At 47.1% G+C, this 24,819-nt stretch overlaps 1 protein-coding gene across 6 annotated transcripts in view; it reads left to right on the top strand.

Moving 5' to 3' along the window:
- PRR5L (proline rich 5 like) overlaps positions 1 to 24,819 on the top strand; it is a 172,098-nt gene that overhangs the window by 96,004 nt on the left and 51,275 nt on the right. For all 6 annotated transcript variants that reach the window (XM_058663162.1, XM_058663161.1, XM_058663164.1 and 3 more), the window contains 2 exons: positions 20,245 to 20,530; positions 22,000 to 22,080. In XM_058663162.1, the coding sequence (XP_058519145.1) occupies positions 20,367 to 20,530; positions 22,000 to 22,080 (245 nt within the window). In that variant the 5' untranslated portion in view covers positions 20,245 to 20,366. The remainder of the gene's footprint in view (positions 1 to 20,244; positions 20,531 to 21,999; positions 22,081 to 24,819) is intronic.

The following is a 24,819-nucleotide window of genomic DNA, read 5'->3' as shown; positions in this document are numbered from 1 at the left end:
CGGCCTCTCCAGGGGATGGCGAGGCTTTCCTGTGCTCGCCTACTGTGCTCGCAGAGATGGCTCACTGGGGGAAGAGCGCGCTCCAGAGCCCCACGTGGGCCTCTGGGACAATTCCCTCCCAGCCCACCCCGCTTATCATTCTCTGGGGGCTGCTGCCGGGGAGGCGGGGGGCGATCACGCCAAACTGTGCCCTCTGAGTTGTGCCTCAGGAATAGCGTGGGGATACCTTCCCTGGTTGGCAAGAGGGGTTTTCCCCGGCCTTGCCCACTCCCAGCACTCTCAAACCGCCGCCTCTTCCCCCGCGGTGCCGGGAGCCGACGTTTTGTTTGTCAGCAGAAAGGCAGCAAGTATTTATAGACGCTGCTACGATCCTGCGGTGTGCAAGGTTTCAATTACAGTCCTGCGATGCGCGCCACCGGACGGAATGCGCACGCGCAGTTGTTCAGCCACACTCCTCTCTGCTCGGAGATCCGCACGCAAAAATCCTCTGACTGGTGGCTCTGGACATCCCTGCCTGGGTGGGCTTGACCTGTTGTTGCCCAGAGGAGATGTGCAAATGTAGATGACCCAGGTTAAGGCCCAAAGCAGAGCCTGGGGAATGCCTGTGTCCTGCCCCTACGCCCGCCGGGACACTCGCTGATGTAGCTTCGGATTTTACTCGTTTTTGAACTCCTTGTGGTGATACGGACCACCGCAGATTCGCATGATGACATTCCCCTGCGTTGCATAGGGCAGATTGCCCCGTGTTGAGCCCCTCGGGGGAAGGCGCTGCTGTTGAGCACATGAAGCAGTCAACTGGCCAGAAGGGGAAATGGAATTCGCAGCAATTTTTGCAGCCGCATTTTAAATTTAGCGGCGGTGAGGAGCTAGGAAGATGTGTGCATCTGGCTGCTCTGCACGGGTGCTTTTTTGAGCTGGAGCTTCAGGTCAAGGGTGCAGTTCAGAGATGTCTCTGTGGAAGCTGGTTTGCAGATGAAGGAAGTAGGGCTTGGTCAGTCCACAAGGCTGGCTGGTGCTTCACCCCCAGCCACCATTCTTTGAGCTTTTTATTGATGCATGTAACAACTGGACCAAACAGTGTGTAAAACAAAGTCAGGCTAACTTACCTTTCGGAGCTTTGTTTAGACTGGCTTGTTTCTCAAGGGTGGAAATTCATTTTGTTCCGGTCCAGAGGGCTGAGAGCCTCCTCCATGGATGGGATTTCAGGCATGTTGTGCCTCATCAGGGAACATTACCCAATGTTCCCCTTCCATAAGAAAGGGGAGAGTGCACACCTCTCTGGGGAGTCCCGTGGTGCCTTAAACTCTGCCCTTAGAGACTTTGATAGCTCCTCCTGGAATCCTTACCAATACACTGATGGGAGTGTAGGGATGCCACCATCATACAGTGAGGCCACTGAGGCTTAGAGAATTTCAGTCCTTTGACTCACACACACCACCGGGATGGAGCTGAGCACGGATTCTAAATTCGTGAGATGGAGGTATCTTCCCCTTCGATTGTTGTTTTAATGGTTAATTGAATTGATAACTTTTTTTTATGTCAGGAAATGTCATGGAGTGGCTCACTTGAAGAATAAAACAACAAGGCTGTCTCTTAAAAATTATTACATGATGTGAAAATTTGCTGGTACCCACCCTTCAGTTTGTCTAATTATTTCATTTATGTTCCATGTTTAAGTCATTTGTCTGTAGAAAATTGGAAACGGTATGCATTTGGTGGATTTCTCCTTTATTTTTCCTCTTTGGGATTTCTTGTCTCCTAATGATGTTTCAGAGTGCTTGTGTCTGTCTGCCTATGGGTTTTCCATTGCCCTTCCACAAAATCAGCTCAGCTCTGGCAGGTGCAGCGATTTGGGAAGTGAACCACTAGATGGAAGGCCTTCTCTCTGTTGTTCCTTTTTTCTGTAAATCTGCCTGTCAAATAATAAATAAATAAAGCTTTTAAATGAAAATATAGACATCAAAATGTGCAGTAAAATGCCTACTTTGAAATTGGGAGCCAGGGGCCTCTTCTGGGTCTTCCATGTGGGTACAAGGTTGCAAGGCCTGGGCCCTCCTCTGCTGCTTTCCAGGCCATAAACTGGATTGAATGTGGAACAACCGAGACAGGAACCCGTCTCCATACGGGATCCTGCCACAACAAAGTAGAGGATTAGCCTATGAAGCCACACACCAGTCCCTGATGTTCACTTTTGAAGACTTTCTATGAAGAATCTAGGGTCCCAAATTCCCCCAGAAAGTCCCTAGCAGCTCACATGGAAGTTTCTGGATTAGAAGTTAATGCTAGAGTAATGCAGGGACTACTAAAATGAAGAGATGGGTGAATGGAAACTGGAGGGACTGTCTGGATGATGATGACAGTAGCCCTTCCTAGGAAACAGAGTCAGGCCCTTTGTATGCTCTGAGTGTAGGGAATAACTTGCCCTGACCTGGGAGAGAATGCCGGTCCTGTCCCAGAAAGAGCTGGCCAGGACAGCCAGAGGGAGCTTCCCAGAGTGGATAAGTGGGGGAATCGGTAGCTTCTTTCCCCCCAGGAGGCCTTGTACTACGCAGTCCTGGTTTACAGTCTATGTGAATTTAGGGAGCCTGTGAGACCCATTCCCATTTTAATTGGACTTGGCCCTTTGAGGCAAGAGTCACTCAATCTCTATCCCTAAATATTCTTTTCTTATGCTTTGCCAATTTATGGCCTTTGTAGATCACCCTGGATTTCATTTAGGGGAAGGAGAAAGAGAATAAAAAGCAAAGGTTAGTGATTACCTAAATTGGATTAAGTTCTGTCTAGCAGCCTTTAAAGAAATACTGCTTGCTCTCTAATTACCATCAACTAGGAATTTAAACGGTCTATTAAATTTAAGCTTTTTTTTCCCCAACTGACTTTGTTTCTAGCTGTAACGTATTCTGGGATTTTAGAGGCTTTTATGTATTCTTCAAAATGTGTGGAGAACACTCTCTGCCCCCTACCCATCCTTTGTAAAATGTTGTATTTCTGTAATAGGATGATAAATGTTATCATGATGTCTTCATCAAAAAGCAGAAGCTCACGGCCAGGGTCAGCTGGTTGTGTCAGCCTCAGGAGAGCTACTTTGTGAAGTGGATTAGCCCTGAAGGGGTTTGGAGAATGGTGGAACTCACCCAGACCTCTCTGTCTGTTCCTCTTTTGGCTGAGGCCTATGGGCAGACCTGGTAAATGTGCATTGCAGTCCCTGCCTCCTGCCTTTGCACTCACTGTCCTAACAGCCTACCCTAACCCTTTGTGCCATTTACATTGCATGCAATTCTGTGTTGTATAAAACTAGGTATTTACTTGTGGATTTTTCTCTCGGCTTTCCTTCTTGTTCCCTCTTCTCATTTGTGAGATGTCAGGGTCCAGTTTCTCTTTTGCACACATTGGTGTTCAAGTTTCACTTTTCTGGTTGCCAGCGGTGAACCACACCTCCTTTTTCTCACTTCTCTCCTTACTTGCTTGGTCACAGAACCCTCTCCAGCTTTGCGAGTTCCTTTTCACACAAGCCAAGTCCTGAGTTTTGTTGAAGTCATTTCAGATAACTATTGGCTTCCTTCCTTCCTTCCTTCCTTCCCTCCTTCCTTCCTTCCTTCCTTTCTTCCTCCCTCCCTCCCTTCCTTCCTTCCTTCTTCCATTCCTTCCTGCTTTTCTTCCTTCTCTATCTTTCTCTCTCCCTCTAGCTCTCTCTTCCTTACTTCTGTTCTTTCAAATATATTATATTTCAAAGGAAGAGAAAGAGAGGGAGAGAGAAAGAGAAAAGTCTGCCATTTGCTAGTTCACTGCCCAAATGGCTGCAGTGGCTGGAGTTGTGCTGGTCTAAAGCCAGGAGCCAGGAGCTTCAACTGAGTTTCCCAAGTGGGCGCAGGGGTACAAGCAAGCATTTGGGTCATCTTCTGTTGCTTTCCCAGGTGCATTAGCAGGGAGCTGGAAAGAGAGTGGCACAGCTAGGACTTGAAGCGGAGCCTATGTGGATGTTGGCATCATAGGCAACAGCCTTACATGCTTTGCCACAGCACCAGCACCAGCTATTGAGTTTCTAAGGAGCAAGGAGTAGTGTTCATGGATTGCTTTGGTGTCCTTTGGCTGGTGTGGAACTAGTGTGTGTGTCAGCTTGAGGTGAACCTGAAGAAAGAGGTAAAGGAATCTTTTGTTATCTTCTTCCCAAGGACAAGTCATTTCAGATAACTATTGGCTTTTTTTTTTTTCTTTCTTCCTTGCCTTGGCTGCGAGGTGTGTCTGTAATGGTCTGGACTGAGCCGCCTCAAGCCCTGTCATAACCTGCCTGTGACCTCAATGGTATAAATCCATGCTCTAAATCCATTGACGTTCATGGTGTAATTCTCAACACTTCTTGGGAACTGGCTCTGCCCCAGCTGTCTTGGGGAGACTGCACTGCTGGCTGCTGGATTGCTGCTGGATGCTACCTCAGGGTGTATGTGGTGGGGGGGTAGGCCATGGCCATTGTCCTCACACAATATCTGGAGGTAGAAAGAATTATTGGATAAATACCCTGATCCTTTGCAGGGTTTAAGATAACTTTTTTTCTTTTTGTTTTTAAATAGTTGACCCACAAGACAGAAGATTCTTTTTAGGCCACGGAGAAGTCCTCAAGACATTTTCCCACGCCCAGAGGCTGGTAGCACCTTGTCAGAAAGGCAGAGGGGTTGAAGGAGCCCAGATTTTGTCTCCACTGGAACCTGGGAGCCCGCCAAGAGTCAGGGGATTGACGTTGGGGATCTGCTGTCAGCTGTGCCCAGAAAGAACTGTGTAGCCAGGGATAGGCCACTTGATTGCTCTGGCCTTCTGCTTTCCTGACTGTACACAGTAGTGCATCTGGCCAGTCACTGAGGGAGGGTCCTCTGTGCCCTAACTTTCTGTGAGGGCAGAAAACAATGATGCAAAGCCATGTTGCTCAGAGTAGCACAGGTGGCCGTGAGATGTAGTTTGGTCACTGTCTGCTCCAGTGGGCCTGGGCTGAGTCCCTGCTTCTAGCAGGCTCTCAGATGGTGGTGCTGCTGTGACTCCCAGGCCTCAGTGTGAGTTCCCAGGCACTGAAGTCTTGTAGTTTCTTAAACCTTGGCATTTTGGGTTTGGTTTCTTTGTGATGAGGCTGTTCTGTGCACTGTGGGAGTGTGTAACGGTGTCTCTGGCCTCTCCTCACCAAAGACCTCCAGCTTTCTTCACCCTCTCCCCAAGACAGTGGTGGCTGCCAAAAATGTCTTCAGGATTGCTGTCTTCTGGGAGCATGAGGGCAAAGTCACCCCTGGGTGAGAACATTGATATACTGAACACAGTATACTGATATAGAGTGTTGTATATCAGATCATCTGGAAGATGTCTAGAAAGGCCTAACATGTCAGAAACACTAGAAGAAGATGCAGGAATGTATGTAAACAGAAATCCTGACTTATCCGTGGTTTTCATGATCTGGACTCAGTACAGTCTATAAATGCTAAATGAGTACTTCCAGACAGAAACAACAGGAAAGTTTTAACTTACACACCATTCTGGGTAGTATGCTGAAATATGCCATCTGCTCCATTCCACCCAGGACATGTCCCTTTGCCTAGAGTACCCATGCTATGTATGCTACCCACTCATTAGTCATTTGGCTGTTTTGGATATTACATTGACTGTCTTGGTATTCTAGTGCTCAGCCTTTGTTTAATAATGGCCTTAAAGTGCAGTTTTTTAAAAAAAGATTTATTTATTTTTATTGGAAAGGCAAATTTGCAGAAAGATCTTCCATCTGTGGGTTCAGTCCCCAAATGGCCATAACAGCCAGAGCTGAGCTGTTCCAGGAGTTAGGAACTTCTTCCAGGTCTCCCAGGTGGGTGCAGGGGTCCAAGGACTTGAGTCTTTCTTGGCTGCTTTCAGAGGTCATTAGCAGGGAGCTGGAATGGAAATGAAAGAGTAACTAGAACTGGAGTCTAGTGCCGGCACTGTGGGAGAAGGATGAGCCTGTTTAGTTACTGTGCTGGCTTCTGTTATTGCTTCTTTTCACCCCCCCTCCCCGTCATTATACTATTGTGATCAATTACCAATTACTATTCTCTTTTTTGTTGTTTGTTTGTTTGGTTTTTTAAAGATTTATTCATTTTATTACAGCCAGATATACACAGAGGAAGAGAGACAGAGAGGAAGATCCTCCGTCCGATGATTCACTCCCCAAGTGAGCCGCAATGGACCGATGCGCGCCGATCTGAAGCTCGGAACCTGGAACCTCCTCCGGGTCTCCCACGCGGGTGCAGTGTCCCAATGCATTGGGCCGTCCTCAACCGCCTTCCCAGGCCACAAGCAGGGAGCTGGATGGGAAGTGGAGCTGCCGGGATCAGAACCGGTGCCCATGTGGGATCCCGGGGCTTTCAAGGTGAGGACTTTAGCCGCTAGGCCACGCCGCCGGGCTCAATTACTATTCTCTTTTAAAAGTAGTTATTATTGGGCCTGGCACGGTAACCTAATGGCTAAAGTCCCTGCCTTGAACTCACCAGGATCCTATATAGGCACCAGTTCTAATCCTGGCAGTCTCGCTTCCCATTCAGCTCCCTGCTTGTGGCCTGGTCAAGCAGTCAAGGACGGCCCAAAGTTTTGGGATCCTGCACCTGTGTGGGAGACCCAGAAGAAGCTCCTGGTTTCGGATTGGCTCAGCTCCGGCCTTTTCGGTCATTTGGGGAGTGAATCATCAGATGGAAGATCTTCCTTTCTGTCTCTCCTCTGTTTATCTGACTTTGCAATAAAAATAATAAATAAATCTAAAAAAAGTGATTACTATTTTCAGAAGGTGACAAGCCTGGCTCATCTTTGTGGCCAGAATGTTAGGTGCTCACTGGATACTTGTTACTACACGGTAATTTCACCCTACCTTGGTCTTTTACAGAGAAGACTTTGTGTAGGCCTTGGATGTTTAATGGTCTTCCTTATGCAAGTTAGCTTTCCCCTATTGGAATTTCCTTTCCAATGTCTAGTACCTTCGTTCTTTAGAACAATGAACATGGACTTGGAGAACCCCTGGTTTTCAGTTGCTCGTTTTTTAGCACTGAATGGAACTCTAGAATGTGTTTAACTGTTCTGCCTCTATCCCGCCCCAGGGTCTTCAGTGATAGAAGGCAGCAGCAGCATGAGGCAGGTACCCAGCTGAGTTCCTAATCTTCCTTGTGGATATTTCCTTGGAGACCTTGGTGTCTCTTTTGTTCTTCCCCTCCGCTCCCCTTGTCTATTGCTTCCTTGACTCAAATCCTGATCACAGTGGATCTTTCTTAGTTTAGTGCACTTGAATGGAAGCACACGACTTGCATGAATCTATCATATCCTTTCTTGCTTGCCAGTTTCCTGACCCCCTCCTCCATGCTCTGTATACCTGACTACACCTTTCCCTTTCTTGCCATTTCTTATGAAAAAGCATTTCATCTTATTTATGCAACGAGAGGGGTCAAGCTAATTTTTAACAGGCACCCTGTTTTACGCTAGAGCACATTTTCTCACTCTTGAAATTCTAGTTGGCTTCCAGACAGGCGCTCTTGACTGCCATCTTACCCACTAAGGTTTTATAAATGACGTGAGAAGCGTAATTGCGCTTACTGTGGTCAGTCTTGGCTACCGGTTGTGTCTAGACTTCTTAGCTTATCACATGGCAGACACTTGAGGAGCACTCTGGATGGCATCATGGACCACACCCAAGCAATTTACACTGCAAGGTGCTTGATTCGTAATGCGGGGCTTCTAGATGAATAAATACGGAGTACGGTTGTTTTTCCACAGCTTTACTTCTCCCAAAGGAGGCGATTTTTCTGGTGATGACGCAGAGATTGGAGAGTCACATTGAGGTGCTGATGCAATTATTCTAGGTGAAACTAAAATGTCAGTGTTCTAGGCCTTGGGAAAATTTAGCAGATGCTGGTAAGCAGTGATAAACACTGGAGCTTGCATCCTGTTTGTGCTAATATTTATTATTGTGCACACATTTGGATTCCCACGCTTCTCCATCTGTATTCGATTTCCCAAGGAGCCCTGCGAAAGTTGCCCCACGCTTCCTGTTGTGACTTTTACCATAGTCCACACTTGACCCCTTTCATTATCTTGTTTATAGACTTCAGTGTTCATCCCTGGACAGCGAGTAGTGGAGTTGTCCCTGATCAAGTGAGTTGGCCTGCGCAGCCTGCACCTCTGTCAGCCAGCCTTGTAGGCCCACTGGCAGGCAAGCACACCCAGGCTTCCTGGCCCATGTGGCCCAGGCCATACGTGCAGTCATGTGCAGACAAACCTGACTTCAGTCAGCAGTGAAAACCTTCTGATCTCTCAAACATGGGAAGGTCACTTTTCCTGGGGGGGGGGCATGGAAGTCCTTTTATCATCCCATTATTTAAAAATACTAATTGTGTTCCACTTAAGCACCCCACACTGTGCTCAACATCACCATACAGCAGTGAACAAGAAATGCAAGGATAGAACCTAAAGAAAACATTCCTTTAGGACCCGGCATGGTATCCTAGTGGTTACATCGTTTCCTTGAATGTGCCGGCATCCCATGTGGGCACCAATTCCTATTCCAGTTGCTCTACTTCCCATCCAGTTCCCTGCTTGTGGCTTGGGAGGGCAGTGGAGAATGGCTCAAAGCCTTGGGATCCTGAACCCCTGTCTGGGGGACCCAGAGGAAGCTCCTGGCTCCTGGCTTCAGATCAGCTCAGCTTCAGCTTCATTGGGCAGTGAGCCAATGGATGGAAGATCTTCTTCTCTGTGTCTCTTTCACTCTGTAAATCTGTGTTTTCAATAAAAATAAATAAGTCTTAAAAAAAGGGAACTTTTTCTTTCATCAGGGTTAGCCAGATAAGTAAGCAGACATGATGATTTGTTGACTTCAGCTCGCTTGGAGAGCACCATGAAGAAAGGAGACGTCCTTCCTGTACGGGACAAGGAGCTTGCTGCTTGGGAAGGCAGGGGAGGACAGCGGTGGTGGTGCTTATGAAGGGATCTGGGAGTAGTGTTCAGTCTCCTGGCTTTGTGTGAGTATCTGACAGTGGCTTTTGAGAGCCTAGGCTCTGGACACACATGGGGTTTAGCTCTTGGAACCTCTTCTGATTTTGGGTGCATCAGTTTCTTTATCTGTACAGTGGGATTAATAAAGCCTACCCCATTAGGTTTTAGGAGAAATGAACTAAGAGAATGGATATAAGAGTCTTAGCAGTGTCCTAGCCATCGTAGCAGCCTTGGATAGGAAATTACTACTGATATTCTAACCTGTGGTAGTAATGATAATAGAACCATGGTAGCCATTAATTTGACAAAGTGAACCTAGTGTTTTCAAAAACTCTGCTGACCTGGTTTCCATTCAGTGGAATCCAGATGTTGTTTCCTACAGTGGCTCACTGTGTTTTTGTTAGTAATATCTTGAGTGCTGCTGGTTCGTCTGTGCTTCTCTCAGGCTGTGTGTGTGCGTGTGTAATGCAAGGGAGTGCTTGTGGTACCATGGACTAATCAGCAATGGCCGAGAGTGTGATAAGACAGAGAGCTGCTTAGTTAAGGGTGTGGAAAGTAGGGGCAGGTACTTCACCTGGGAGCTCAGATGCCAGTGGAGATGTCTGTGTCCTGTATCAGAATGTCTGGGTTCAAGTTCCAACCCGTTTCTGCGTCCAGCTTCCTGTTGACATGTGCTCTGGAAGACAGCAGTGATGACCCAGTTAGCTCAGCCAGAGCCATTCATATGGGAGTCCTGGATTGAGTTCCCAGCTCCTGGCTTTGACATCACCACCACGTTTGCCAGCATTTAGGGGGTGAAGAACTGGATAGGAGTGTCTCTTTCTCTCTTTATGTGTGCTTCTCAATAAATAAATTTAAGAACGGTAGGGGGATGAACAAGCAGATGTTGTGGTAGGCAGAAATTGAAACAAGAGCTGGATCTGTGCTTTGTTAGGGTCTAAATCCCTTCCCAGTTTCTCTAAGGTGCCCAGCGGGCACAGTTCTTGGGGTAGGGTCTGAAAGTATGGCTACTGTGTTAAAGGGAATCACAAGTGCAGGTGTAAGCTGTACCTGACTGTGACTGTGAGAAGAGCTGCAAAGTCAAGGTCAAGGCTGTTACAGGGCACAATAAAGGTCACAACCTCTATATGCAGGCTTAAAAATGCTGATTGACTGGTCTGTTTGATAAGTTACTTATCAATACTCATAAATCAGGTGATTCCATAGCCTTAAGTGTCCAAATTTGTGGTTTCTCTTGGGAAAAAGCAGACCTAGCAAAATTGAAAAATTTGTGCTCTTAGATGGCAAAAAAGGAGACTGGATGAAGTGAGGGCTGTCTTCTTTCAAGTAAACAGGTATTGCCTGAAAAGACAGACTTACCTTCCTTATACGCCAGCCTTGCTTACTGTGAGAGTTCCTGCTCTGCCCTTGTATGCCACTTGTGATGTGGTAAACAGCAAAGACACAATTAAAAAAAGCGAAAAACACCTTAGTTTTTTCCTTTCAGCCTTTTTTCCAACTGATGTTTCATTACTGGCCCATTTGTCCTGATGTGAAGTATCTGTTTAAATACATTTGCGTTGAATGAACCAATGAGGAGTGAATTGTAATTGATAGAACACTGACTAGGGTTCAAAGGTCAGATTTGGGTACCAGACTTCTAAAAGTTGAATGACTGACTCATCAAATAACCTTTGGTGTTTATTTTTTGTGTTTTGTTTTAAATTTTTATTTTTTTGCCGGGGCACAGGTTCTTTGACTAGTATGGGAGAAGGCCAGGGGAGTCAATATTATGTAATTTATACAAATGGATGCACCCATATTAGCAGATCCAACTAACCAAGACTGGAAGACCAGAAAGAACGTGTATCTTTTTTTCCTGCTAATGCACCTTGTGAACGCTAAGATGGCCAAGTGGTTGAGTATGTACCACCTATAAGGGAGGCTCCTTGCTTGAGCCTGGCCCAGTCCCAGCTGTTGCTGCCATTCGGGGAAAGAGCCAGTGGATGGAAGATTGCTTTCTCCCTCTCTCACTCTCTGTAATTCTACCTTCCAAATAAATAAAATAAATATTTAAGCGAACAAATATGCAATAACAAGAACACAGCTCAAAAGGTTTGGGAGGGCTCTCCACCTAGGGGAAACCCAGTGCTGTCATTTTCGGCTTTAACCTTTCAACAATACTTTATGGACATGCAGTGAAACATGTCAGTACTTTCTTACACCTTTCTTATGTAGATGGAAGCATGATGTGCACTTAGTTCCGTGTTTTTGCATTTCAAATATCCCCTGGAGAGCAGCCAGTTGGTCCACAAAGAACTTTCTCCTCCTTTCCTGGAGCTGTAAAATATTCCAGTGTGTGGGTCTCCTAGATGACACAACCAGTGGCTGAGGGTTTAGGTTATTTCCAGCTTGTCACTGTTACAAAGAAGGCTACAGGCAAAACCCTGTTACATAAGCCACTTGACATGATTGGAGTAAAATTCCTAGAAGTAGAACTAATGGGTCGGAGGGTGTGATCTTTGCCAATTTTGGCAGCTCCTGTCCAGTTTCTCCTTGTGACAGTCTTCTTAGACTGCTCTTCCTCTAGCAGCATGTATGGTTAGCCCTGTCCCCTTACCTGGACACCTGCCGTGGAGGCCAAGACGCCTTTATGAGGAACACAGTGCCATGGAAAAACGCAAAAATTAGCTACAACATTTTGGTTTTTCACTGTGGGCCAATCTGTGGTCAAGCTATCTCATGTTAATCTTAACAACTAAGAGCTAGGGCCCAGCACAATAGCCTAGTGGCTAAATCCCTGCCTTGCATCTTCCAGGATCTCATATGGGTTCTGGTTCATGTCCTGGCTGGCCACTTCCCATGCAGCTCCCTGCATGTGGCCTGGGAAACCACTTGACGACAGCCCAGAGCCTTGGGATCCCCCACCCACGTGGGAGACCTGGAAGAAGTTCCTGGCTCCTGACTTTGGATCGGCTCAGCTTCAGCTGTTGCGGCCACTTAAGGAGAAAACCAGTGGATAGAAACCTTTCTATCTTTCCTTCTCTTTTGTATATCTGCTTTTTCAATAATGTAAATAAAATAAACCCTAAAAAAAAAAAAGCAAAGCAAAACAAGCAAAAAAATATAAAAAAAAAAAGAAGTAGAAGCTAAGTGTTGTGTTCACATGACAGACAAGAAAACTGATTCAGAGAGTGTGAGAAATTCATCCAGGTTATCCAGCTAACAATCTGGAATTGAACCCAGGCACAGCAGATTTCAACACTGTGCTGTTTAAAACTGGGAAAGCTTGATGTTGTTTTGGATGTCAGTATTTCCATTGATACTTGCATGTGGGTCCCTGTGTTTCCTTGCGTGTAGTGGTTCATCTGTTAAGCGAATACTGTGGGGAGTCGCCTGCAGACTATAGCCAGTCCTGGAGTGTACCTGACAACAAGACAGGCATGCCCATATGAACCTTACAAAAACTTTGACAGTTCTGCTGCTGTTAATTGAGGTAAACTGTGATAAAGGAAGTTGGGAAAGGTGTCCTTGGGTGGTAGGAAGTAGTCCAGGGGTGGGGGCAAGGAGGGTCTCTCTGAGCAAGTGGCACAAGGAGGGTGAGAAAAAGTGTGTGGATGGAGAGTGTTTCCAAGTTCCAGGGAGCAGGAAGACCAGTGGTGGTAGAGAAAATGAATGCAGCCTTGGCGAGTTGCTGTTACAGTGGTGGGAGGTGAGGGTGTAAGGCTGGAGCTTGGGGAAACATTGGAGAATCTGCTAAGGGCCACTTGCATATTTATAACATCATTCATTTATAACATCATTCATGAAATTATCAACTTCAATATTAGCCTGCTATAGATTTATAATTTTGACTCCCACCTGTGGTTGCCCAAGTGGGACCAGACCAGATGGCTCTGTGGGCTTCACATGTTCCTGGAGGCACTGAAACATTGAGCACTGTGGACTGTGGACTGTGGACTGGTCAGACTTTTGCCCCAGCAGCCCCTTCCACAGCTGTATGGCCTTAGATAAGTTAGACACTTGACATCTGCATGTCCTTCTGTGAGAGGAATGGTGGCAGCACCTTCTTCTGTGTAGTCACACAGGTTGTTTTTAAGCATTCTAAGTGCTAGCTGTAGTAGGAAACACCATATACTTTGATATACCATGATATACCAGACATGAGAGCACCTGTCATGGGTGTGTTTCCCCAGAATGTGATGTGTTCCCCGCTTTGGTCTATTTTAAGCATCTTTGTCATCGTGAGGAGGATTGTTCTGGTTGGAATCGGAGGATAGATCTGTCGTGTTAACTAGCGCATCGATTTCTGGAAGGACAGAGAGTCTTTATTTCTATATTCATGACCCCAGGGAAGGAGTCCAGGCTGGCCCCTCTGACTGCAGACTCTTCTGTGGGTTCTGTGGCAGCAGGCTCCGTCTATCTCACTTCCCTGGGGACTGGTTTCTCCCAGCAGACAGTGTGGCTCAGTTGTCTTTAGCGTCTTTGATATTTGCACTCAAAATGGCTTTTTCCTTGAAGCCACAGTCATTATTAGCCACCCACTTCTATATTTTAGGTTGCCGTGCGTGATGTGACTTCCTTTTTCAGGGTCAAAGGCAGGAGCCTTAGTGGAATTAATTTGCATTTTCACCTAGTGGGCCATCTTTTCCACTCACTGGGCTGGCAGGCATTGTAGGATCTTTGTTCTTGAGCCCTGGCGTTGGCTGCTATGAGGAGAGAAAGCCACACAACACTTTCTTTCTCTCAAAAAGTCTCCTGGGTGCAGAGGTTTTCAAGGAATCTCATGGTAGCTGAGTCTCAGAGCTAGGCCATCACCACTTCCCAGAAACCCTGTAACCATGTATGGATGCCTCAGGATCGGGGACTCCAGCTCTCCAGAGAACTGCTGGTTAGCCTTCCAGCCCCAGAGGTAGCCTTTCAAATCTGTTTGGAAAGGCAACTTTTCTAAATGTAAATGGCCTTGACGCTTCAGAAAAGACCAGTGACCCATACTCCACAGCTGTGTAACTCAAGAGATATGAGGCATAGAGCTTCCTGTGATGGTGAGGAGGAGGACAAGGGGGTGGTGGTTATTGACATTGTTATTTTAAAGCCCTAAATCCCAGGAACTGAGGATGTCACTCTGTTTGGAGACAGGCCCTTCCAAGAGGTGATGAAGGGGCAGGCATTTAGCTGAGCCTTGAGACACGGGCATCCCAAAAAGAAGGACCTAGGTTGAATTCTGACTCTGGCTTCTGATTCTGGCTTTCTTTAACTGCACACCCCTGGAGGCATCAGTGTTACCTCAAGTAGGTAGGCCCCCCCACCCCGATACCCACATGGAAGATCTGCATTGAGTTTCTGGCTCTTGGCTTTGTCCTGGTCCATCGAGGGCATTTTGGAGAATGGAACAGAAAATGGGAAATCTCTGTCTCTCTGTTTCATAAATAAAATCAATAAAGAGGTGAAGAAAAGGTTGGTTAACTAAAACAAGACCGTCAGGATGACCCCTAATCCAATGTGAATGGTGCCTCTATAATAGGATATTTGGGAACCTGACATTGTAGTGTGATGGCTTAAACCTCACCGCTACAACACCTGCATCTCATGTGGGAGTTCTGGCAGCTCTGCTTCTGATCCATGTCTCTGTTAACACACCTGAGAAAGCAGGGGGTGGCTCAAGTGCTTTGGCCCTGCCACCCACATAGAGGTGATAGAATTGTAGGCTCCTGTCTTCAGCCTGGCCCAAACTCAGTCATTACATACATTTTGAGAGTGAACTAGAGGATGGAAGTTCTGTCTCTCTGTCCCTCCCTCTCTCTCCGTAACCCTGTATTTCAAATAAATAAGCAAATAAACATTTAAAAGGGAAAAGGCTGAGATCTGGATCCCTAAGAGACATGTCAGTGGCATGAACTATAAGTCAAGGGCAGACTATGTGGAGATTCTGTGACAAGGTGGCCCTCTGTATACTAAGCAGGGAGAAATCAAACCTTCCAACCCCAAATTTTGGACATGCACTCTCCAGAACTGTGAGAAAATAAACTCTTGTAGCAGATACTTGGGCTATGGTGTCATGTTAGGGCGTCTTCAAGGAACAGGGGTTAGTGGTGGTACTAATAAAAATAGGCATTATGCAGCATCTATCAGGCACTCATTGAGGATAAGGACAGTTATCAGCTGTACTTGTTTTTTTTACTAAGCCTACTAACTATGCTAAGTCACCTTCCCAGGGTGCCACTGGAAGTGATACCAGCCCAGCTCCTACGCCTTTTCCTGCAATCAAAACTGAGGTACCTAGATAGTTCCAGGAGCCATGTCAGGTGCTTCACAGAAAATCTCTCAGGTTGTCATGTCACATCTCTCCCTAGCAATGTTCTATTCCTTCTTTTCAGACTTGGAAACTGTAGTTCGGAGTGCATCGACACTACATGGAAAATGTATTAGTTCTGTGTGGCCACAATAACAAATTGCATAATCTCTGTGGCTTTCACTTAAAATGACAGAAACGTATTCATACAGGTTTGGAGCCAAGGTTTGGACATGGCTGTCCTTCCTCCAGACGCGCCAGGAGACGGTGTGTTTTCTCCTCTCTGAGCTTCTGGTGGCTTCGGATGGTGGCTGGCCTTCCCCTCTGCTCTAGCTTCACATCCCTTCTCCTCTATGCATGTCTGGGTCTCCTCTCTTGTGTCTGATCATCTGCATCTTCTTTATTTGTTTTTCAAAAATAAAATATTTATTTATTTGAAAAGCACAGTTATGCAGGAGGTGGAGGGAGGTATTTATTCCATCGGTTTACTTCGTAAATGGCCATTTTGGAGCTGGGAGCAAAGTGACAGGAGCTTCTGAGTCTCTCATGAGGGGGAAGTGGACCCAAGCATGTGGGCTGTCTCCCACTGCTCTCCCAGTTGCATTAGCACGGAGAGGGATTGTAGCAGGCAATACTCAGACTGCCCATATGGGCTGCTGGTACTGCAAGTGGCAGCTTTACTCACTTAAGGCATGGCTGTGGACCCTGCATCTCCCTAATAATGATCTACAGGGTTGCATGCATGGCTACCTGGACCCTGAACTTCATCACAGCTTTTTTTTTTCTGTCTGCCGTAGTGAGTGAATGACAGAGTGATGGTTGATGCCAGGGTTGAATGCAGCCTCAGTGGTGCAGACACGTGGCTCCTCACCCATGGAAGCTGTGGGCTTTGTGACCCTGGACTCCTTTTTTGCTCTGCTGTTTATGAACTGTGGGGGGCTGGAGGTGCGAGTCCTAGAGCAAGGCTGGCTAAGGATTACTGGGCCCTTAAACCCAGCAGTTCTCCTTTTGAGAATAAGCCCTTAAATGGCATAGTTAAGCTGCCATCACAAATGCTAAGGTAGATCATAATATAATGACATGGAAAGATAGCCATGAAGTGCTATTAAAAGGAAAAGAACAATTGAAGCATGATGTGTGTGAGAACATGCTTGTGGCTATTCAAAGTTAAATGAATATTCAATTCCTGAAATGGCACTTGCCACATTTCAAGTGCTCCACAGTCACACATGGCCTTAACTGTCGGACAGCATACACAGAACTCCAACAGCTCTGCCGGAAACCGTGGAGGTCTTTCACATGGCATGTTATAGACGCATGTGGGTATTCATACGCAATATAATATGTAAGCAAATGGGCAGTTAGAAAAATTGGAGTAAGGGATTTTCTGTATTGAAGAAGCACCTGGGCAGTGCCAGCTATCTGCCAGGTACTGTTTTAAGTGCTTCGTAAATATTTACTTACTTAATCTTCCTCCAAGCCAGAGGTCATGGGGTGCTCCTTTCCTGTGGGAGGCAATCCAGCCCCAGAGAGAGCAAGTCTCTCCCGAGGCCACACAGCAAGTGAAGATTAGACTACTCTCTAAGATCCTCTGTGCTGTCTTCCTTTGGGTTTTTCTTCCCCTGCTGCTCTAGTCCCATCTAATATAGTCATAAAGTTCCTTGAGGGCGACTGATCTGTCTCAGAACCACGAAATTTAACATGAGCTTTCTGGACTGATATTCCTGACTGACTTGGTTCCCTCCCAGCGGTGTTTTTTGGTTGAGTTTCATAGCATGGCTGAGTGGGGATGGGCTGGGGAACTGGGGTGATCCCAACATGGCTCAGGAATTTGCATTAATTAACTGTGTGCCTTCAACAGGCTACTTGATGCTTCTGGTCTTCAAGTGGAGTGTTGTGAGGGTTACCTCTCTCTACTTGTGGCAGTGGAGCTGGCGCCATGCTGGGCAGGTGTTTGGTGTCTTGTTAAGTCTCATTTTCCCCATGTCTTTACCTGAAGCAGTGACTTTAGGCTTGGGGATTGAGACATGGTGAAGATTGTGTGCCTGTTTCCATGGAGTTTGCAGAATGGCCTTGGTGTGGACTGGTGAACTTTCTAGATCAGGTGTCTAGTAATCTGACTTCTACCTTGGTCATCTTAGACAAGTTTCTTTGCTCCTTTGCTGCCTCCCTTTGTCTTTTTCAAAGATTTTATTTATTTATTTGAAAGGGAGAGTTTAAAGGAAGAGAGAGTGAGAGAGATCTTCCATCTGCTTGTCTGCTTGTTTACCGCCCAAGTGGCCACATGGGGCAGAGCAAACCTAGGCTAAAATCCAGGAGCCAGGAGCTTCACTTGGGTCTCCCATATGGATGGCAAACGTCTAAGCGCTCGGGCTATCTTCTGCTGCTTTCCTAGGCTCGTTCACAGGGAGCCGGACAGGAAGTAGAGCAGCTTGAACTCAGGGCGGCACCCCTATGGGACGCTGCTGCAGACAGCAGCAATGTGACAGCCTCTTGGTTGTGCTTTCATCATCTGTGTATAGGACCTGTCTGCTCTTCTGCTTCATCACACACGGGGCAGAGCCAGCCTGTGTCTGAGAGAGCAGTGCTGCGGCAGGTGGATCCAGCACTTGTCACTTTTTCCTTGAGGTCACTTTGGTCAGCAGTCCCTCACTGTGGGGTAGCTGGGGAGGGTCTCTCTGTTTTCACCAGAAAACAGCAGTGGCTTCACATCCGGCCAGTGTCTGGGAAGGGTAGATCTGCGAGGTGAGACGGGAGAGGCCACTTCTGGTTTGTGTGCGACTCTGCAGTTCAATGCCACGGGAGCTGCAGGTAACCTCTTTTGGCATCAAACTTACCCTTCCCAAAGAGAGGGTGTGTGTGTGTGGGTGGGGGGGGGGGCTGCCCATGTGCCTTGCAGGGAGAAAGGCGCCTCTGTGTTGTGTTGGGGTAGGTGTCACAGACTGAGACGTGGGTGGGAACAGGAGTTGCCTGAGAGCCTCAGATGTCACAGCCTCCTAGGGCCATGGGTTTTTGTCAGGGAGGCAGGAGGCCAGGGTCTGGAACAGACGTTCCCGCTCCCTTGTCTGCCTCTCTGGACTGGTGCCACGGGGTGGGAGGCAGCTCCGTCTCCTCAAGTTTAAGATCCTCATAAAAGGCATTCATATCCTGTAATTACCTAGATGAGCTGTACTTAGTAGGCACATGTAAAGAAGAGGAGCGAAACGAGTCCTGCTGTAATGGGGTGATCTTTTCTGGGCCAATTCAAGGCTTCCGAAGGGAAATCTGCGGTTTCAGTTCTTCTCTACCGCTTCCGCTGATCTGCATAGATCTTTCCAGATTCTGAGGCACTTTGGGAAGTTGTTGAGACTCCCTTTGAAAGTTAGGCCTGTTGTGACTTCCCCAGTTTTAATTGGGGTCCATTTCAGTGACTGTTGGCTTCTGAGGATTGGGCAGACACGGAGCAAGAAAACGGCCAAGGGTCTGTCTTCCTTTAAAAAACAACGAAGAGGCAAGCCATTTCATCTCTGGCACCTAGTATTATCTAGTTCATTGCCGCTATACCCGTTGCTCACAGCTGGCTGCTGGCACCTCCCACACCCCCGTGGACTGCCGCAGTGCCTCTGCCGAAGCCCAGGTCCTCTTCCTGCCACAGCAGTGAGTTTAGTTTGGAACTGGCGCCATTATTCCTCCTCCTGCAAATGCTACAGCTGAGGTTGCCAAGCTGTTTTCCCTTTCCACCTGTCTTGGGGGCCTTTATGGCTGGAGTATCTCTTATTTTACCATTAGTTTCAGGGATGTAGCAGAATTCACTGGGGAGAGAGGTGGCAGCAAGAAACTTTCTGGGCTAAACCTTGTGAACTGTTCAGAAGTGACGATAGTCTTGGAGGTATTTCTTTCCATCCTTCTGTCTGTTGAGCTCCAGAGCTCATGATAAGTTAATCATTCAGATTTTACATTCAGTAAAGAACAGGAGGTTGAAATCCCAGGTCTAAAGGAGCCAAGGTGAGAAAGGAAACAGCCAGCTTTGAGCCTCTCGGCATGCCATTCTGCTGAGCATGCCGCCGAAGCACGTCTCAGCTCTGGCCAGCTCTGTGCTGTTGGGGTTGTGAGCAGCTGAGGGCTTTTGACTCAGTATGTCCCAAGTTACACACCTTGGGAGTGGCCAGGTTAAGGTTTGAACCCAGGTTCACCCCAAAGCCAATGCCTAAACCGCAAAGCCATAAAGTCTCTTATGACCATGCCAAGGGGTGGTATCCTTGAACTTGGATTTAGATAAGCAGAGAAAAAAAGGAAGAGAATTCTGGGTAAAAGGAACAATCGGTATGATAAAGAGCGTGGGAAAGGAGTAAAAGAAAGGCCTGGAATAGGCCTGTAGGTTGTAAGCACATGGGGTGTGCCGTGGTCTCCAGAGCTGTGATTGTATCTCCCAGTGCTGCAGCAAGGACCTGGTGCCATGGTAGATGCACAATAAATGTATGTTGCATGAATTAAGACAAACATATAGTAATCTCCAGAGCCTATGAGTCCAGATACGAGGACTTAGAAATTTGCTGGTTAATCAACAGTGCATATTGGCAACTGTTGGAATGAATGAAGGAATGGGAGGTAAGGAAATAAGGAGATACTGCCCAGTAAAGGGCAACTGGGGACCTAGGACAATGGAGTAAGGGCACATCATGGAAGCTTTTCAGAGCCAGGGCAAGGAGCTCTTGTCTCTAGGCATCTTTAAGAAGCCATCTATTAAAGCACAATCTTGTGGGCTGCAGAAACCCAGGTGGTGCCCAAAGCAACCAGCATCAAGCACAGCTATGGCTTTTCCATAGCACTGGGCTCCACCTGGCCCCGCTGTCAGTCACTTCCCTCTCTGAAGCAACTACTCTTTAAGGACCAGAAAGAGAGCTGTAACAACTTGTGAATGGGAGGATGAGTGGTGGGAAACTCCCAGCCAACTCTTCCAGTGTGTGGGTTCTTCAGCCCAGGGGTTTTTAATCAAGGCTGCCTTCTGTTTTCAGGTGTTGGCTGAGTTAGTGGTCTTAGCAACGCCTGAGGCCTAGCAGACATCCCTAGAAGTGCTTCGCCAGAGCAGCTGGAAGCTTCTCGACTTACAGGTGAAGCTGAAACTTCCCCTGGACTTATGACCCGTGGCTTCGCTCCCAGCTTGCCTGTCGAGTTCCACAAGATGGGCTCCTTCCGCAGGCCCAGACCACGCTTCATGAGCTCCCCGGTGCTCAGCGACCTGCCTCGATTCCAGGCCACCCGGCAGGCTTTGCAACTGAGCTCCAACTCAGCCTGGAACAGGTAAAGGAGGTGACAAGTATGGAGTGGAGGGCTACGGAGGCCAGAGCAGGGCCAGGCAACATTTATGGACTGGCTGGCCTTCTGCCACTGTGGCATTTCTGTTCTGGAAGAATGTCATTACAGGGCAAAGGGTCTAGAGGGCAGTTTTGTTATATCCAACATATCTGCTACCTTCCTCCATTCCAGAAACCAGGACACAGGCTCCTTTCCTCCACTTCCCACCAAGAGCCTCTGTCCTATCAGAGGCAGTTAGCCAGCCAATGACAGTTGAATTGGAATTTAGGGTTAGTGTTCATACGTATTAGTCACATCCCAGACTATCAGAATATTCAAAGTGAAGGTCATATATGATGGCCCTTCAGAAAGTTTATGGGAAAAAAAAGAAAGTTTATGGGAAATCTGTCTGATGAAAAACACTGTCTGAATTTCAAAGTCATTTGGCACCAAGAATAAGCTCAGCTTTTAATTGTGTTTCCCACAAGTTTTTGAAGTATCCGTGTGTGTCTTTTCTGGCCAAATGTATAGAGATGACTTTATATATATCTGTGGAAAGCTGAATGAATGACATCAAGCAGAAACTATCAGCACCTGTTAACCACAGGTGTGGGAGAGGAGCTGAGAACTCCTGTTAACTTTTGTAAACGTCTAGTGGACCCTGTAACCAAGCCTTGTGCACTCACTGTGTCTTGGACTCTTGTGGCAACTTTTCAAAAGTGTGTAGACCCCCTTGGATCCTTCTTTTCAAGATTTCTGAATTCTCTGTGACTTTGGACATTATTGGAGTTTTCCAATGAATGGAACAGACAAAGATGGGTCTGGAAAGGGAGCTCTGAAATGTTTGGGTATTCGGTGCACCTTTGTTCTTTAAAGGCCCAGGACCCTTGGAATGGACAGGACTGTAGTCAGCTTCTTTACTGTCTTGTTAGGCTGCTGCCTCTGAGAATCCAAGGTCCTAATTGGCCAACAGGGGAGTGAGCCTACGCACTGCACAGGTGAGAGAATGGAAGGGGCCATACAAGTTTGCCCACAGAAACTTCTTCCAAGGAAAGTGTTAATGGGATTACCATTTTGCATTGGCCCAGCAAGTTGAAGACAGTGGTCTTGTAGGTGTGAGAGCCCTCAGCCCTTGTCAGCTCTCACCTGCTTGCAATATTGGACTCTTCCAGACCCTGAGGTTTTGACACCCTGGTTTCGCTAGGGCAGCTCCCACTGCCTGCCCTGTACTGGTGCCAATAGGGCTGCTAGTGAGCCAGAGAGGAAAAGAACTCCAAATACTGCTTTGGAGTTCTTTAGTCTGAAGACTTCTATCCGCTCCAAAGCCTCTGAGAAGGAAATGACAGATTCCACTGATGGACAACACGGCCATGTCTGTATTGTGAGTTTTCCATCTCCCTTGAGTCCTGAGCTGCTTGCTGATGTGGCCCCAGAAGTTGAAGTCTGTAACCTTGAGTTGCTTGATTTCTTTGCAGTGTCCAGACTGCGGTGATCAATGTTTTCAAAGGGGGCGGCTTGCAAAGCAACGAGCTCTATGCACTGAATGAAAGCATCAGGTATGTGGAAGACCTGGAGCCATTTTCCCCTATGGTCATGAATGAGAATGGACAGGACCACACCACCAGAAACCTTTTGCTGTATTCTTGCCCCATTCCTTTGAGTTTATTCATTATCCTTGTTACTTCTGACTCTTGGTCCAAGGATGACTTACCTATTTGTTCATGTGATGAGGAGCGAGGGCAGAGGGTTGATGGAGAGTGGCTGCATTTATTCTTTGAATACTTCTTGTGCTCTGATTAATGATGTTGCTTACTGGTTAGAATGGGACTGCTTGGGATTTATTGCTATTCTTCCTTTTCCTGAAGGACTTCCCAACAAGTATCAGAATGCCTCCCTGTTGGCCAGACTCTAAGAGGGCCAACAAGGAACAAAGACAGATGAAGATTCTGCCCTCCTGGCATTTATTTTCATTCTAGATGATAATCATTATGCAACTGATCATGCATGTAGAATATAACAATGAGGCTGCTACAACCTTGCTCTTTTGTGATGTTGTAGTAACTATACAATGAATGCACAAGTTAGCATGACTTAATCTTGTCAAGGAAGCCAGGTTCAGTGGGTGTGTTGCCACTGAAGGCTCCGTGGGAATTAGCTGAGTGAAGAGAGATCCTGGTGACAAAACCTTCAAGTGCATAGGTCCTGTGGTTGCCATGGCAAGAAACTGGAAGAAGGTGCATGTGCGCAGAGCACTGACAGGTGTGTCGTGTGGTGGGGGGTTGTGTTTGGGCTCAGAGAACTGGGGTTTCCTAGGTATAGGAGGCTGAGCCATCAGGTCTTCTGATGCCCCAGCATTTATCTCTGTCTGGGGATTTATGAGGTCACAAACCCAGCCCTGGAGTGGGCAGAACAATAAACAAGGCCATCATTCAGGTCCTGTTTACATTTAGTTCGGGTCTGTGTTAAGGGTCTTTGGGAGGCTTTAAGACCTCTGCTTTCATTAAAAGCTTTGGAGCTCATAAATATACAGGGTTGTGTTAAATATCTACCCATGTGCTTGAATTTTGCATCGTAAGCACAGAAATGTGGAAACAGACAAAAAAGGTCATCTCGTGCATCGTCTAGTTTCACAGAGGAGGAAACAGGCCCCAAGGAGCTGAATTACAGCAAGGAGGGGTCAGCTAATCCCCGAATTCTAAGAGTTCTGTTTCCACTCCAAGAACCATCTGGGCTTTTCCATGAGGGTTTTCAGCTCACAATAGAAGTCTAAATAAATAAGACAGTGACTCAGGAATGTGCTAATTGTTCCTCCCTTTAGGTGACTCTGATCCTGAAATTGTACTTAAAAGCTCTGTTTGTGGGCAGCCAGGACAAACACAGGCCCGACCTTGTGTTTATGCCAGCCCTGTTAGCCTGGGGGCTGCTGATTCAGAAGCTTGGTGCCAGGTCAGTTTTCTAAGCGGACAAAGCTGGACTGGGTGCATGGAAATGAGGTGTCACCCTCTGGTGCAAGGGGAGGCCTAAGAGTAGGCCACAAGGCACAGGTCCTAAGACATACCATGTTATTCTTCAAGAAGAACAGGAAGGAGAGATTTTTATTTGACATTTCCTGATTTTTCAATGTTGGCAGACACTCCGAATTTCATCAAACATTGATGCAGGTCAAACAAAACACATCTGTGGAGCGAATGTGATTCCTGGATCAGCCGTAGCATGCCTGGGGGAGGCACGGTCTGGGGCTGTGGGTGGGGGTATAGAATCCCAGATGACTCCAGGTTCCTTTCTTGTGCATCTACGCATTCATCCTTCCTCACTATAACATAGTTCACACATGAGAAAATTGGAGAAGGCAAATTAGATTACCTGCTCAAGGTCACACAACTCAACAGTGGAATCAGGATTTGAACTCCTATCTTACTCAGATACCCTCTGCTGTCTGCTCTGTCTACCATGAGAAATACTATAGACTAGAGAACTGAAACCTCACTACTCTGGAGGTTGCCAAGTCTAAAGTCAAGGCACCAACCAAAACCCTGGTGAGGGCATTTGTAGGTGGCCGCCATTCTCATTGTGTGCTTACATGGCTTCTTTGTGTAGATGAGAAACAAAAGGAGCAAGCTCTCTCGGGTCCTTTCTTGTAAGGACATCCATCACTCTCATCATGAAGGCCCCACCCTCAGGCCTCATCTAACTGTAGTCATCCCTCAAAGTCTCCATCTCCAAATACCATCAGTCAGGGGTTGGGTTTTGACATACGAATTTGGAGGAACATAGAACAGCACTCTGCCCTTCACAATACTGCACACAGTGCCAAGTCAGGCAGAAGACTTATGTTGGGAGGAGAGCTGACGGCCCCTGGTCTTTCCGCGGTTGTTCCTCTCCTCCCGTGTTCTGTAATTACTCACACATCTCAAGAGGAGGTTGCCATTGGATGTTTCTCTCTGGAGTGATTCTCAGATTGGTGGGAAACAGCTGTGATTGAGGGTTTTTTTTTTTTTTTGAGATTCATTTATTCTTATTGGAAAGGCAGATTTACGGAGAGAAGGAGAGATAGAGACATTTCATCCACTGGTTCACTCTACAAGTGGCCACAATGGCTGGAGCTGAACCAATCTGAAACCAGGAGCCAGGCACCTCCTTCTGGTCTTCCAGTGGGGGGTAAGGTCCCAAGGCTTTGGACCATCCTCTACTGTGCCCTTATGGGACCCAGATATGTGCAAGGTGAGGGTTTAGCCACTGAGCCCTCGTGCCAGGCCCCGTGGTTGAGTTTGAAGCTATTTACTTCAAGGAGGGTA

Source organism: Ochotona princeps, chromosome 4, assembly GCF_030435755.1.
Source record: "Ochotona princeps isolate mOchPri1 chromosome 4, mOchPri1.hap1, whole genome shotgun sequence".
Taxonomy (NCBI): Eukaryota; Metazoa; Chordata; class Mammalia; order Lagomorpha; family Ochotonidae; genus Ochotona; species Ochotona princeps.
The sequence above is the reverse complement of the archived record's forward strand: the minus strand, read 5'-3'. Positions and strand labels throughout refer to the sequence as shown.